General features: G+C 35.8%; 1 protein-coding gene and 1 long non-coding RNA gene across 4 annotated transcripts in view; both read left to right on the top strand.

The window, feature by feature from the left end:
• The window catches only part of LOC117790016 (filamin-A), a 39,352-nt gene that overhangs the window by 16,208 nt on the left and 6,260 nt on the right, over positions 1–16,884 (top strand). Inside the window, exons 5-15 of one of the 3 annotated variants that reach the window (XM_034629251.1) lie at positions 14–349; positions 722–736; positions 1,952–2,043; positions 2,114–3,406; positions 4,038–4,424; positions 5,255–5,821; positions 6,786–7,590; positions 7,649–8,101; positions 8,161–8,296; positions 11,418–11,501; positions 12,343–12,433. In XM_034629251.1, the coding sequence (XP_034485142.1) occupies positions 14–349; positions 722–736; positions 1,952–2,043; positions 2,114–3,406; positions 4,038–4,424; positions 5,255–5,821; positions 6,786–7,590; positions 7,649–8,101; positions 8,161–8,296; positions 11,418–11,501; positions 12,343–12,433 (4,259 nt within the window). Of the gene's footprint in view, positions 1–13; positions 350–721; positions 737–1,951; positions 2,044–2,113; positions 3,407–4,037; positions 4,425–5,254; positions 5,822–6,785; positions 7,591–7,648; positions 8,102–8,160; positions 8,297–10,484; positions 10,583–11,417; positions 11,502–12,342; positions 12,434–15,450; positions 15,683–16,884 lie in introns of those variants that run through there. The other 2 variants (XM_034629253.1, XM_034629252.1) reach the window with 2 other exon arrangements.
• On the top strand, positions 14,690–15,388 carry LOC117790028. The gene is made up of 2 exons (XR_004617948.1): positions 14,690–14,843; positions 15,324–15,388. It is a non-coding gene; the product is annotated as an uncharacterized LOC117790028 (long non-coding RNA).

Raw genomic sequence — 16,884 nt, 5'->3', positions numbered from 1 at the left:
ATTTTCTTGACAGCTTGTTGAATTGGATACACGCCAGGATACCCGATATGCCCATTAATAACTTCACCAATGACTGGACCACAGGCAAAGCGGTTGGCGCTTTGGTTGATGCGTGTGCTCCTGGTCTGTGTCCCGACTGGGAGATGTGGGATCCCAAGGATGCTGTGCAGAATGCCTCCGAGGCCATGGGTCTGGCAGATGATTGGCTTAATGTGCGTCAACTGATCAAACCGGAGGAGTTGGTTAATCCCAATGTGGATGAGCAGTCGATGATGACATACTTGTCGCAATATCCCAACGCCAAGTTGAAGACGGGTGCTCCATTGCGGCCAAAGACGAATCCCAACAGGTGAGAGAGCTTTAAATCATATTTGATTGTCAATCTTCTCAGTTAATTGCAACTATGGCACGTAATCTGTGAAAATTCTCTCCTTTTTTACTTTATCAACTGCATTTGTCTTAAATCCCAGTTCTAATCTTGTTACTCTATTTTTCTCTCTCTCTTCTTCTATATATAAATCTCACATGCATATATCTATTCTTACAATTTATGCATTTAATGGGCAATATTTTAATTTATTGGATATTGTTTTTTTGTTTTCCATTCCGCTCTCCAATAAAATGTATATATAAACTATATACTATCTGAATACCAAAAACCTATATAAATATATATATAAATAAATACCTATATATTTAATGTCTGAAATGCAAAACTCAGCATTCCTCCGCCGCGGTAAGTTCGGCATGCTTTTTTCTCGTTTCGGCCTTCAATTCTTTTGGCTTATGTTTTTGATATTTATTCGCTCTTTTCTTGTTGGCCACATTTTATGTGTCTGCGCCCGCTTCACATGATTTAAATGTTCTACCAGTTTTATTTTGTTGTTATTCTGTTTTATTTTTGTTGTTGTTATCTGCGGCTTTACCTTGTCTGCCTAGCCTTGAGCACACGTATCTAATGGATACTTCAACACGCTGGCTCAATCTCTTGCCGGCTTATGACTTCTGGCTGCTTGCCTGCTTTTGTATCTTAACCCTCTTCTCATTTTTTGGTCGTAACATTCTTGTGCGCTTTGTGCGGCTTCATTAGCGCATTTCGTTGCCAACAATTAGTATTAACAAAAATTACTTTGTAGCCATGCAGTAATCGCTTGCTAATTAAAGTCGCACTTTGCTGCTCAAGTTATTTACATATTCAGCTTTTTGTTACACTCTAAAATCAACTATGCAATTTATGTACACAATGATTTTGTGGTAAGGAGCACTTATAATGTTTTTTGCTTAAAGAAAGCGAGTTTTTGCATTTCATTCTCCTGTCTCAATCACACATTTTGTAAAACTAAACATGATTCCTTTCTCAAAAACTTTTTTGATGTTCAACTGCGTTATAAAATATTTTGAATGTAAATCTCAGCTAATTCTTAATGTATCGACCGCTATTTTGCTAAATTTTAGTTTGTTAAATTTATTTTTGAATTTGCTTTTCTGCCAAAGATACTTAGTCAAAACCTAGGGAACTTTAATAGCGACGCTCACTATAGTTTTGCTACTGAGTTATTTATTTTTAATCAGCCATTCTGCAGAAAATATCAAATTTCACTGAAAAGTAGAAATATAATTTGACTCTGAGCTTTAGATTTTCCTATTAAAATTGCCTTCGTGTGTGAATTTTAATTGCGCATAAAAGCATGCTATATTCTGTCAATTGCTCAAAATATTGTAGCATGCTTTTAGCTGCTAACTGTATATACTGCAAATATGAAAAATGCTGCATACTTTTCTGCCGTTTACGAAATGTTATTTTAGTTTAAATTATTGAATTAATTATTTAAAAATTACTTCTTATGAATTTTCTTAAAGTTATTTACAAGCTTATTGATTTTTAACTTTTAAAGTATCTTAAAGTGAACAATATACTAACTTTGCTTTCTTCAATAAATTCCGATCATAGAGTGCGTGCTTATGGACCTGGCATCGAACCCATCGGTCCTGTGGTTGGTGCTCCTGCCAATTTCACCGTTGAAACTTTCTCCGCAGGCAAGGGTAAGTTTTATTCACTTTTAATTTAATTGTTTAACAAATTTAAAATTCTTTAATATGCATTTATTTGCAGGTGTTGTTGATGTGGACATTGAGGGACCCAACGGGGTGGTGGAAAAGGCCGATGTGCGTTTCAACAATGACAAGAATCTCACGTACACGATTTCTTACATCCCGAAGGCGGAGGGCGTACACAAGGTGACCGTTAAGTATTCGGGCCGTGATATTCCCAAGTCGCCGTTCCCCGTCAAGGTCGAGGGACACGCTGGCGATGCCTCGAAGGTGAAGGTAACCGGTCCAGGCATTCAACCCAGTGGGGTGACCATCAAGAAGCCTACATTCTTCGATATACTCACAAAGGATGCGGGTCGTGGTGTGCCCGAGGTGATCATCATTGATCCGGCCAATCATAAGACATCGGTTGCTGCCAAGGTTCGTCAGTTGGAGAATGATACTTGGCGCTGCGAATACGTCACCGCACTGCAGGGACTCCATTCGGTGAATGTGTTCTTTGCCGGCACTCCCATCCCGAACAGTCCATTCCCTGTCAAGGTGGCGCCTCTTTCCGATGCCCGCAAGGTTCGTGTCTCCGGACGTGGCCTCCAGGCGACTGGTGTTCGTGTGGGAGACGATGCGGACTTTAAGATCCACACCGAGGGGGCTGGCGAGGGTGTGCCCGAAGTGCGCGTCATTGGACCTGGTGGCATGAACCAGAACGTCATGCAGTCCAAGGTGGATGGCAATACCTATGAGTGCCATTACTATCCCACCAAGGAAGGTCGCTATGTGGTCATGGTCACCTTCAGTGGCCAGGAAGTGACCAAGTCACCGTTCGAGGTGAAAGTTGGACCCAAGAAGGAATCCTCCATTGTTGCCTATGGTCCTGGTTTGAGCAGTGGAGTCATTGGTTATCCGGCTGCCTTTGTGGTTGAGACGAATGGTGAGACTGGCGCTTTGGGCTTCACTGTGGCCGGTCCCTCGCAGGCCGAGATCGAGTGTCATGATAATGGTGATGGCTCCGCATTGGTCAAGTATCATCCAACTGCCGTGGGAGAGTATGCCGTGCACATTCTCTGCGACAACGAGGACATACCCAAGTCACCCTTCATTGCTCAGATACTGCCAAGGACTGACTTCCATCCCGAGCTGGTCAAGGCCAGCGGTCCAGGGCTGGAGAAGAACGGCGTTACCATCAATCAGGCTACCAGCTTCGATGTGGACACCAGCAAAGCTGGCAACGCTCCGCTCGATGTCGTTGTCCAGGATGTTTACGGCAGCAAGTTGCCCGTACAGATTAAAAACAATCCCGATGGCACCAAGAAGGTCTCCTACACGCCCACTTCCGGCGTACCTCACACTGTAGAAGGTGAGTCAGCCAGTCCACTTTACTATTCTAGTTCAGAAATATAGTAATGGTAATGTAATGGAAAAAAATTAAATTTTCCAATTTTGATGCCAAGTCGTATTAGAGGCCAAATAATGAAAAAATTGACATTTCACAAGTAAATCGGTTAAGATTTGACAAAGTTATGACAGTTTGAAGTTTTTGAAAAAGTGTCAAGGGTAAAGTATGGAATATATATTGAAAAAATGCACAGTGATGAAAAAAAATGAATTTTTTATATGACTGAAATTTTAATGCAAATTTAAAAAAGATGTCAAATAATGAAAAAATTGACATTCCGCATGAAAATCGATCGATTTTTGACAAAGTTATGACAGTTTAAAGTTTTTAAAAAAGTGTCAAGGGGAAAGTATGGAAAATGTATTGAAAAAATGCAGTGATGAAAAAAAAAATGATATATTTTATATGACTGAAATTTTAATGCAATTTTAAAAAAGGTGTCAAATAATGAAAAAAATGACATTCCGCATGAAAATCGGCCAAGTTTTGACAAAGTTATGACAGCTTAAAGTTTATGAAAAAGTGTCAAGGATAAAGAAAGTATGTATAGTAATACTTGCTCCTTCCTTAATTCTTTTCCTTTTTTTTTCAGTCAACTATGGTGGCGTCTCCACGCCTAATTCGCCGCATCGCATATACGTGGGCGTGCCCGTGGATGCCTCAAAGGTGCAAGCCTTTGGCCCCTGGCTGCAACCTGGTGTGCGTCCTAATGTGCCCACCCACTTCAACGTGGATGCTCGCGAAGCCGGCGATGCAGAGCTGAAGGTTAAAGTGGTTCATGAGGACACGAAATTGGACGTGCCATGTCGCATCATCGACAACGAGGACAGCACGTACTCGGTTGAGGTCATTCCACCCATGAAGGGAGCCTACACCACAACCATGACCTATGGCGGTCAGCGAGTGCCTCTGGGACAGAAGGTCGTGGTCGAACAGACGGTGGATGTGTCCAAGATCAAGGTGGACGGACTCGAGCCTAGTAAGTTGATTGAACTCTTAAGTAAATAGATTACGCACTAGGTTATTATACTCTTGCAGTGGGTATTATAATATTGTACCAAATTGTGTACACCCTAAGGGATTTTAAAATTACCCAAGTGAAGAGTATATATATTATTGATCAGGACGACGAGATGAGTAGATATAGTCTTGATCATCTGTCCGTCTGTTTCCATGCTAATCAGTCTCTCAGTTTTAAAAATAAATAGATAAAACTGTGATAGGATCGATCGGTTGAAATTAAACTTTGGTACAATATGAAAGAATTAAGTGTTTTGTGAGATATATTAACCTATATCAAGGATTGTGCTTATGTTATTATCTTATACTTCCTGGCCAAATTTGTTTCAGATCTGACTGCTAAATTATATCGTTGTCATAGGATCAATCAATTGTTTTTTGAGATATCTCACATATTGTTTTAACGGTACTGTCGTATATATCCAGATTAAATTGGGTCAAAGACGACTACTATATCATATGGCTATTTGGATATTTTTCATCTGATAAAATTTGGCAAAAATCTGATTACTATATTTTATAGCTGATTCAAAAACGATCGTTGGAAAGTTAAAAATCGTTTTTGATTTTCAAGATATTTAACATAAATAAGATAAAATATTTATTATATAAAATCCATTTTCTGCGAGAATAAGTATCTTTATATTTGATCTTAAAATTCAACTGTGACCTGCAAGTGTATTAAATCTTCGGCTTGCTGAAGTAAAACTCTCTCTTTTTTGTTGATTCTACAAACATACTGTGAGCTCGTCATGGTCTAAGTGCAAGTCCATTTCATTCATTCATAAGCCGCGCCCCTGAACAGTTTGCAGCAGTTTCGCATTATCACCCACGGTTTGCCCAAGGCGGATTTGGCCGTGACGATCACGAGTCCGTCGGGCAATCGAATTAAGGCTCACATCATACCCACTGCTGAGGGATTTCTGGTAAATTTTACGCCCACCCAATTGGGCGAGTACTTGTTGAGCATTTGCTTTGGCGGCACACCGATAACGCCACGCCCCTTCCGCCTGCAATGTCTGACCGGCAGTGATTCCAACAAGGTGCACGCCTTTGGTCCCGGATTGGAGCGTGGCATTGTCGGACAGCCGGCGGAGTTTATGATCGATACACGTGGCGCTGGCCAAGGTGGATTGGGAGTAACTGTTGAGGGTCCCTGCGAGGCGGCCATCAATTGTCGGGACAATGGAGATGGCACCTGCAATGTGGCCTATTTGCCCACCGAGGCGGGCGACTACAGTGTCAACATCACGTTCAACGAGCGACACATCACAGGCTCACCATTCCAGCCGATCATTGTGCCAGTTCCGAATCTGAAGAACACTCGTGTCAGTGGCATCGGCATTCAGCCGCATGGTAGGATATATCTGCTCCTTAAGCAGTTGCAGTTGCAGTTCCGAGTTACGAATTACGAGTTCCAACTTCCAGCTCTAATCCGCCAATGCTAATGAATTCCCACTTATCAGTTGCAGCTCTGACCAAAAAGGCTAATCTCTGACTCCGCCTCCGCCTCTTTACGTTGTTGTCTTGCATTTGTTGTTGTTGAAAACTAGGGACCGATAACATAATTTACATGGTTACCATAATTTAACTAAAAAAATCAATGTGAAATAAATATGCTAATGAACTACACCTAAGATCCTATTATAGTAGTATTTATAGAAGTTCGAGAAAACTTCCACTTTTTATTAATTACAAATGAATTTGATTTTAGTTTTTTTTCAAAAAATGGCAGTTAACGACTAAATTTAATTTAAATTTCAAAAATCAAATATAAATTTTTATCGATTGGAAATAAGACTTGAAGAATAACTCGAATAATCGAACAACGATAATTTAATATTCTTAGAAAATTAATTTTTAAAAATGTCCTATTTAATTCCTTGTTTAAAAATCACAAAAATGATTAACTTCATAGCTTTTGTCTGAAATATCGAAAATATAATTTGTTTTTTTTTTTTATTCAATTTTTATAATAAGCAAATATAATATCTCAAAAAGTTTTAAATCTCTTGAATAACACTTACAACCAATTTTTTTTTTACTTTTAATGAAAATATTTAATAAAAGTTTTTGTGTTGCAATTTCTAATTAAAAATTAAAAATAAATATAATTTTCCAAGTAACATTTTAAATATTGTAAAATGTTTAATGCATTAAATACTTATTTCAAAATTGATAACTGTTACGGTCCCTGTTGAAGACTAAAACCATTTTTTACACTAATCGCATCACAAAATGTTATTCTTGTTGTTGTCCTGTGATGTTTTCTATTTTTCAAATTCTTTCACTAATCATCTACTCTCTAATCCTTCCTCAGGTGTCATTATGAATGCCGCCACCGACTTCATGGTGGATATGAGCAAAGTGGGCAGCAATATTGACTCTGGGAAACTTTCCTGCGCCATCTTCGATCCCATGGGACATGTGCTGCCCAGCAAGATTGTCCAGGGACCCACGGATGACATTTTCCGCATCATGTACACACCCTTTGAGGCAGGTCGTCACACCATTGAGCTGATGTACGATAATATTCCCGTTCCGGGCTCACCGTTTGTGGTGAATGTGAAGAGCGGCTGTGATCCAACACGTTGCAAGGCCTATGGCCCGGGATTGGAGAAGGGTTTGACCAATCAGAAGAACAAGTTTACGGTGGAAACTAAGGGTGCTGGAAATGGTGGCTTATCTCTGGCCATTGAAGGTCCCTCCGAGGCCAAGATGACGTGCACAGATAATCGTGATGGCAGCTGTGATGTGGATTATCTGGCCACGGATCCGGGAGAGTATGATATAACCATTCGTTTTGCGGATAAACATATACCCGGTTCGCCGTTCCGTGTGCTCGTCGAGGAGACTGTGGATCCCAGCAAGGTAAAGGTCTATGGACCGGGCATTGAGCATGGCCAGGTGCGAGAGGGTGTGCCAACTGTATTCAATGTGGATGTGGGCGAGGCTGGACCTGGTCGCATTGCCGTTAAGCTGACCAACACCGAGGGTATTCCCGTTGATAATCTGAGTGTGGAGGACAAGGGTAATTGCATTTATGCGGTCCACTATGTGCCGCCCAAGGCGGGATCTATTCTGACCTGCCAGGTCAAGTTTGCCGACGTCGAGGTGCCTTGCAGGTGAGTCTATATATCCTATCCAGCTGTCGGCAATTCCAACTAAACGTCCTGCTTGCAGTCCATTTGTGATGACCGTCTTTCCCAAATCGGAGGCGACCAAGGTTCGTGTTAAGGGTGTCAATGAGAAGAAGAAGACGCCCGCCTCATTGCCAGCTGAATTTGAGATTGACACCAAGCAGGCTGGACAGGCGGACATCAATGTGGCCATCAAGAATCCCAAGGGGAAACCCATGCAACCGCGTCTCGAGGAGGTGGCCAGCGGCACCTATGTGGTCTCCTTTGTGCCGGACGAGTGTGGCACTTATCAGTGCAGCATCAAGTATGGCGACAAGGAAATCGAAGGATCACCCTTCAAACTCGAAGCATTCCCCACCGGCGAGGCCAAGAAATGCAAGCTGGTGGAGCAGGTGCCCAAGATTCAGTCATCCGGCAGTCAATCCCACTTGAAAGTCGATGCCCGTGAAGCTGGCGACGGTGCTGTCACCTGTAAGATTACCAACAAGGAAGGCAGGTGAGTAAAACTGATACTTCTCCTTACATAGATAGATTAATTCTGTCTTTCTTTCACAGCGAAATTGTGGACATTGATGTGATCGAAAAGGATGGCTTCTTTGACATCCTGTATGCCTTGAACGATCCTGGGGATTATGATATCAACGTCAAGTTCGGTGGCAAGGATATTCCGAATGGCAGCTTCTCCATTAAGGTAGCCTGATTGACACATTTACACATCTGATAATGAAACTGAAAAACACAAATGGGAAATATTTGTTGAAAAATTAGCAATTATTATCATAATTATTATTTCTATCCTCTAATCAATCTAGTCACCTAAGAGATATCAGGAGATATACATATTTACAAATCTAGTCAGATTCGCAGTCATTATTTTATTGGTGTTTATGTCTTGTGTGTCAATTTCATGTTTATCGACAAATTGTTTATGTAAAAAAATCTCATTTTGTTCGCAATACAAAAACACGCAAACAATTTACCTTATGTATACATAGACGTACATAATATGTATGTATATATTTATGTATGCATCAAGCAATGAAGACCAAAAACTCAGCAATAAAACAAGGAATACAATTTAAGTGCAACATTGTAAAACATGACAACCAAAATAAAATTAAAAGAACAAAAATTCTTAAAGAAAAATCTACAAAAATTTTAAATCTCAAATTGAATTGCATGCAAATTTGTTCTGTTATTATTTTCATAATTTCAAAATTATATTTTTGAGCCCGAAAAAAAATTGCTATGCTATGCTAAATTACAAAATGCGCTTTGTTTTACATTATGCATTTAATGCACAAAATAATTGAATTGTTTAAATGCTTCATTTGTTAATATCACTTAGTCGTAGTATGCGTAAGTTGTTTGTGTGTGTTTGTAATTGTATTTATTATTAGTTACGATTGTAATTTTAACACAGCCAATCCAATTCGATACTTGAACTGATTGCGCTTTTATATATTTTTTATTATTTGAACAAATAATTTATAATAATTGCTAATTTAACAACAATTTTCTTAACCCACCACGCGATTTGTATACTTTGCACTTTTATAAAAAATTCTCTTTCAGCTTTATGCAAAAATTGTTGTAAGTACAAATATATTTGTTAACGTTGACAGCGTGAGTAATGAACATGTCTGCAATATGTTGACAAGATTAAGAGATCTAACAGCAACGACAAGAACAACAACAAGCAGAAGATACACATCAGTCAGACAGTTCAACAATTCAAATTAAACATATTAATATTGCGGGCAATTTGCCCAAGTATGAAACTATTTTAAAGCAAAGATTAATTGTGTTTAATCTCAAGATATACGCACAATTTGTTGGCTTTCAAATTAAATTTTGTTATGGCCCAATACCTCTCTCTTTTGCTCTTTTTCCTCTCTTTCTTAAGGGCATGTGTCTATTTTTGACAGCCACTTTTTTAAACTTAAGAGCTTCATTATCGTCTCTTGATGCCACATTGTCTACGTGACGCAAAACACATTTATTGTCCCTATTTTGAAACACACGGCAATAAAATTTTTAATTAAAGATGCTTATGTATCTATTACTTTTTGAATTGCCCAAAAATATTCAGAATAGACAGCAATATAGACAACATTTATTTGAAAAATAAAAACTTTTGTTAGCAAATAAATTTCAGAGATTACTTCCTCAATTATATTGCAATATATGCATTTTAAAAAGTGAATGATATTTTCTACAATTAATTTGCATATTAAATAGATTGGAAAAAGTAATTATGTGGCACATAAATAAACAGATTGTTTACCGTCGAAGTGAATTTAATTATTTTAACAATTATAATCAGCGAAATTAAAAATGCTAAATATAGTTATGTATTTAAATATGTATAAAAATGCAGACTGCGTTCAGTGGAAAGACAGCAAAATTGTAATGTAAAAGTTTCGAAATTTTATTAGTGCTGCATACAACGAATTTAGAAATTTTGACAAAAATAATGAATATATAAAACTATGCTTGTATGCGTATAAAAATGTATATAAAGTGTAGCTAGATTAAATATATGTATGTATGTGAATAAAAATAATAATATAGGCAGACATTTTGTACATACACATGTAAATGGTGTTGAAAGTTGTTGATTTACAATTTTTGTTGTAGGCCATCGCGTGGCCAGTGCAAATATCAAGTATACGCCGCATCTAACGGCGACTACATATGATATTCATTTTGTGCAAGCAACTAAAATGCTGCAAGTAATTAAAATAAGAAAATCGCATATATAAAATGTCGCAGACTGTGTGAGAGTGTGGCTGTTTTTGTTGTTGCTGTTTGTGGAATATATTAAGTTTGGCAAGAGGAAGAGAGCCGTGTGGGATGCCAAATACTACGCCTAGTCGCCATTGCTAGTCGTGCACCGATTCTTAGTCAGAGTTTGTCCTCGCGCCTGTCGTCATCGTCGTCTCGTCGCGTTTTTCTACAACTGGAAGTGCAAAAGGTGGCAACCAGAAAAAAAATTAGATTCCATCTTTACATAAATATATATTTTTTATTTTCATTAATATTTTTTTGATTAGATTTCATGACGTTTTTTGATGCATGTCGTATGAGTGTAGAGATCTGCTTGGATCGCATATAGCTAATGCATATAGCGACAGCAGTTCCCTCTCTCTTTTTCCATTGATTGGCCGTGTATTCGCGTACTTCTTATTAATAGCCCAAATATTTTATTGAGATTTGTATCTTTGACTTTTTCGATTTGGCCACGGATATGGCACGGAATTATTTCAATATTTGCACTCATTATAATGTGCTTATGCAACAGCTGTTGTGGAAATTCTTTGCACATGACCACAAAACACAAAACTACAACTACAACGCGTATCAATCAATGCCACTTCCTCCTGAATCGTGCGTGCGTCTGAATACATATTCATATATTCACATTCACATATTCATAGTGTCTGAATCGTAATCGTAATTGTATATTTATTATTTTGCTGTGTATTGTTGTGTTTTTCACCCTTTTTGCATCGCTGTTTTCTTGTTTCACACTTTTAAGTTTTTCCATATCAATCAATGCATCAAGTTTTAATAATAAGCAGAAGCCATCGACTCGTAATTGTAAAATATTTCTGCGATTTTCATCACAAGTGCAAAGTATACGAATCGAAGTAGTTGTGTTAGTTCTTGTAGTATTCGCGGTTGTGTTCTGATTTCCAAATTGTCTGCTTGTTGTTTTATGAATTTCAAATGAAATTTACTTACATACACATATGCATATATTTTGTGGATAACTTGGCAATTTTCAATTTTATTTTCATTGACCTCAGGCTGTCGAAAGCATCGAACAATACTCGCACAGTGAATTCGTCGAGGAGCATACGACCAAAGTGATTTCGCAAACAAAAACACAGGTGAGTGAAAAACACTTTTAAACAATATTAGGATGCAACAAATAAGCTGACAGATTAAGATATAAGATACAGCTTTTTCTCTTCCTTCGAACCTATTTTAAATATAATAACACACTGCCAAAAGTTACTTCAAATTACTGAGATTTTTTATTTATTTATTTATTTATTTATGCACGACTAAAAGCAGTCCGCAAACAAAAAATTACCAAGTATAAAAATTAAGTTAAAGATTAAAAATACAATTACAATTATAAATAAATTATGAACTGTAACGAAAAAAAAAAATTATAGTTAGATCTGGGTAGTATTTAAAAAAAAAGTTTCAATCAAAAATGTTCTAGATAGTAAAGTGGAACTTTAGTTTATTTTAAGTTGATCCTAAAATTAGAGGGAAATTTTATTTTATTTTTCTATTTAGATAGAGAATTTTCATTTTAAAGAGTTGTAGATAGTATAGTCGTACTGAAATATAATTTTAGTTTATCTTCAAATTAAAAATTTTTTCTATTTAAAAAAGTTTCAGTTAGAAAATATTTAGATAAGTGGCACTGCAGTTTTTATCAGTTAATCATACATTCATATTTTATTAAAATGTTTATTTATTTATTTAAAAATGTGTCAGTAAGAGAAGTGCCACTACAGTTCCATTGCAATTAATCAAAATTATAAATTATATTTAATTTTAAAGCTTCAGACAGCCGCTGATTTATCGAAAAATAATTTGATTTTATTAAATTGCCTTAAAGAACTTCGACTAAAAGACGTGTAACTGAAGTTTGATTTAAAATAAATTGAGACAATTCATAATAACTTCCTTCTACTAAATTTTCTAATTTTTTAGAGCGAACTTGTCAACGGAAAATCGGAAATTACATATCGAAGTGTTGCCTTTGAGAAATTGCCACTACCCACTACCGGCGGAAACGTTACAGGTGCGTATACTTAACATATAACAATTAGTCAAAAGGGGACAGTTTTATTTTTTTTTTAAATATATTTTTGCATCAAAATTCCTTAACTGTGTTATTAACTTTTAGTCAAATTTTATTTGAAAAACAAGGCGTCAGTGCCAAGCGAAATTTAAATGAAACGCAAAAAATTTGATTGGTTTAATCTAGAAATTGTTTATGCGCAATTTAAAAACAATCTTTCTGTCTCGCTCATGTATTTGCAATTTAGTGCAGCACCTCGGCAAAAACGTATTGTGAAATAACAAAAATAGAAAGCAAAAACAGTCGTAAATTTTGACACATTTATATGAATACAAGTGCTGACTTAAAAATACAATATTAAACATAAACGATGAGACAACATGGACAAGATTTGACAGAGGCAACGCACCCGAGACTGGGACATGCAGTTGCAGAAGGAGATTGAGATGAAGATTAAGATGAATGTGGAGTAAGAAGAGTGTAGATAAACTGACGGCTTATCTGGCTAATTGTTGACAGTCGGACAACTTAATTAGACAATGGAAATGACAATGATGTTGTCTTTGTTTTGGGAGGTCTGTCACTTGGCATGTAAATGAATGTGGGCGATTTTTGAATATCTCCTTTGTTTTTGGTTTGGTTCATTGACTTGAGTTAATTTGGGGTTTATGACTTTTGCCTCGTGCAAGTAATTAGGTATTAAATTTTCCGACTTGTATTCGAGTAGATGCGTTAATTATTTGAATTTATGTGATTCTGTGCGGTTTGTCGATGGATTTACGAGTTGTAAAACGTTTGCCTACAAAATTTCATTAAATTCTCAACATGATTGATGACTTTTCTGCTAGTGTTTTTCATTCAAATCAATAAATAAGTATTCATTTTATTCATTGCCCGCCTGATGATGCAAATATTTGTTCGATTTTTCACGCTTCCATGCAATTTTCAAGCATTTTCGCCGCTTGGCTACGCTGAGAGACCCCATGTCGATGTACTATCCCCAGAAACTGGGTCTGGGCTCCTCATTAAGATCACACAACGCGCCACGTTCCATTTGGGCTAAGACTCTCCGCAAGTGGCAACGACTATCAATTCAATAAGTTGCCTCTCGGTTGCTTAAGTGTCGCGTCTCGTCGCGTCGTGTCGCCTCTTTGTGGTTTTTATGATGCGCTCCATTTCATTTGAAGATGGTTTATTGTAAATGATTCGTTTTGGCCAAATGACATTTTATGTCGCGCATTTGTTGCACTGATTTTTCATTGCCTCCTTCCCCATTCAACTCTCTGTTTAACTAAAGTTAAACTTAAATGCTCAAACATAAATCTACGTTTATTTTTAATTTCCAAATATCATATTTTATATTTGTTATTCTCGAATTTTTGATTAATTGATTTAAATTTAACTTATATTCAATTTCACTTCTCTAATCTGTTAATTTTTAATTTCTCAAATATCTGATGACAATTATTATTAAAATGTTATTCAAACAGAATAGTTAATTTTTACTCAAATTTAACTTCATTTTTCTAACATACTCTCTGTTTATTTTTAATTTCGCAAATATCAATAATAATTAACGAATTTTTGATTGATTTCCGTTGCTGTGCAGTTCAATGCCAAAATTCGAATGTCTATTAAAAAATCAATTACATAAGCATATGAATACATATTCATATTTACAATTCTGTAGAATATTCGATTAATTTCGCTTACTTAAACAGTTTGACAAAATGCTTAACGCATGTTTGACATTCCAAGAGATTTTTAATAAATTTTATAGTTAAATATATTTTGCGTCTCCAAGCTATAAAAATCAACATATTGAATTTATTTTTAAACACTTCTTCGCCATTTTTAATGGCCAAATATTAATAAATTTTGTGTCGTCTTTTGCTGCAATAAGTAATAAATTGTATTTTATTTAGCTGTACCTATATATATATAGTTTATCTATATGTGTATATATGTAAAGTGAGTACGACCTGAGTTCAAAAACGTAAAATTGAATTTTATATTTGCACCTTTTCGAGCTCGAAATTCGAAATGACAACTGTTAAAATGTCCAAATGACCAATACTAGGACACATTCTAGGCGCATTCTATGTTAGCAATCATACGAACATATATGTGTATATATAGAGTCTGTTTGATATACAAATATATAGACACTTGTCATATACAAATATTTCCAATTTTCTATATTTATTTTGTTTTTAATTTATATATCGTTCATTGGCTCTGTTGCTCTTTGCCTACTTTATAGCAAAGGCCTCAGCATCGTCGGCCATTTTTTCGAAGATTCAACTGAGTGTGCGAATGTGTGCATTTGTGTGTAGGTGTGTGTGTGGTTGATCTATGCTGCCAACGTCGCTGCTGCTGCTGTTGCTTTCGATAGAGACGCATCTTTGTGGTAGGAACTGGCGTGCTTTTATATATTGGCCTTAATTTCGATTTGGAACTGTCGATGTTCACTTGAAATCGGGACGTGGAGACGCGTGGACCTGCAAAAAGTCGCTGGCAATTAAAATCGTGCGCTAACAAATGACACATACATAAATTAATCAAAATAATAATTTAACAATTTACTGTGTGTAGCTGTGAGTGTGTGTGTCAAAGGATTCTCTATATAAAAAATGGAAGAAATAAAAAAATTAAAACTAAATTATCTATTATATAATATTTGCATTGCTTAATTGATTTTTTTGTGAATTCCTTGTCCTTATTTAAATATCTTGTGCTGTCCCCAGCTGAGCAAGGATATATGTTAAAAGGATAATACCTAAGTTTCGAAAACAAAAATATTAATAAACATATATCCTTGCTCTCTGATTGCAACAAAATATATGCAACACAATTTGCGTTGTTATATTTAATTGTTCTAAATTTTAAGTGTCTTTATTTCAAAATCGATTTTATACGCGCTCTCAAAAAACAAAAAAAAAAAAACAATTTGAACCTAATAAATAAACGAAAAATATTTGAATTAAATTAAATACAATTGTAAAACTACAACAAAAATGCACTTCAGTTGGTTATCTGAGAAACCGCCAACGCCGGAAGCGACTTGGGCAGATCATTCGTATTATTTTCGACCCTATTATTATAAAGTGACCGTTTCGGAACGCGATCACGCGGAGCGCACACACGTCTATTTCAATGAGACCATCATAACGCAGAATCAAGGATTAAATGGTTCAGATTTTTTACCATTAAATTCAATATCATCGTTTTCAATTGTAACGCATCAAGGTAAAACAATTTCTTGGAGTTGTCTCTGCAATCGCCGTTGAAATAAACATTTTATACATTTTTTTTTTTAATATTTATATTTTTGATATTTTGCCAGGCAAAATGACGTGCATCGTGCCGTCAATAAAAACCATTCCCAGCCCAATATCGCTGACTAAAGCCACAAATATTTATTTCATTTGTGTTAATTACCAAAATCTCACCCAAAATGACCGAAAATGCCTCCGATTTGAAGACGGCGCTTGGCCACACACACAATTTCATTATATTTATGTGACTAAAGTGTTTGTGTATTCCCCTCTCCAATGTGAGGCAATGCAATTTTGAATTATGACCAAAAAGCCTTTTAAATGTGTCTTCTTTTATGGCACCGACGCATTTGTCTTTTGCTGCCTTTATGCTCGTTGTTGCAAATTAAATTCTATGATTTATTATCAGAGTTTGCAACAAAGCGTAAAATTCGTTTGGCCTCTTGCATGTGATCTGCCAGGGACTGCGTTTGATAGTTTTGCACTAGCCAGCAAGAACTGGGCTACATCATTAAATTTCTAATTAATGTTTTTAGTCATATAAAATATTATTGTAAAGCTAAGAATGGATGAGAGTACATTAATCCACAAGTATTTCAATAAAATATGACACTTTATTAGATATTCCGTTGATTAAAAGTGTAAGCTTCTCATAAACATATTTCTATAGCTATTGTAGGGTTAAATAGAAAAATGAGATTTAATTTCTCATATTATGCATAAATGAGTTCATTGAATCTAAAATAAGCGAATTTCCATTACAAATTTTTTTTATGTATACTGCCCTTTTATAATAGTTTATTCTACACTTTAGAGTCGTAAATAATAATAAAATTACAGATATTAATAATTTCTTTCCTCTATTGCTTTGTCAAATATAAATTTTCTATAGAAGAAAAAAAAACATTTATTATAAAATGTGAAAAACTTGGAGACATATCACATTTTTCAGATATTAAAATTTTTATTCCTTGAATCATCAGGCAATTAAAATGCTATAAATATCTTTAATATAATATAAATATTTTTTTAATGGTTTACACTCGTTAACAAAAGCAGAGATCCGTATGGATATATTTAATTTTCGATATTCAGTTTTTTGCTCTGTGATTATCTAAAAAGAGCTGATATTTTATTTGGTCGATTTAATCGAAATAAAAAAGTATATATTGC

This window comes from Drosophila innubila (genome assembly GCF_004354385.1).
Source record: "Drosophila innubila isolate TH190305 chromosome 3R unlocalized genomic scaffold, UK_Dinn_1.0 2_E_3R, whole genome shotgun sequence".
In the NCBI taxonomy this organism is placed as follows: domain Eukaryota; kingdom Metazoa; phylum Arthropoda; class Insecta; order Diptera; family Drosophilidae; genus Drosophila; species Drosophila innubila.
This window is presented reverse-complemented; position numbering and strand designations above follow the sequence as displayed.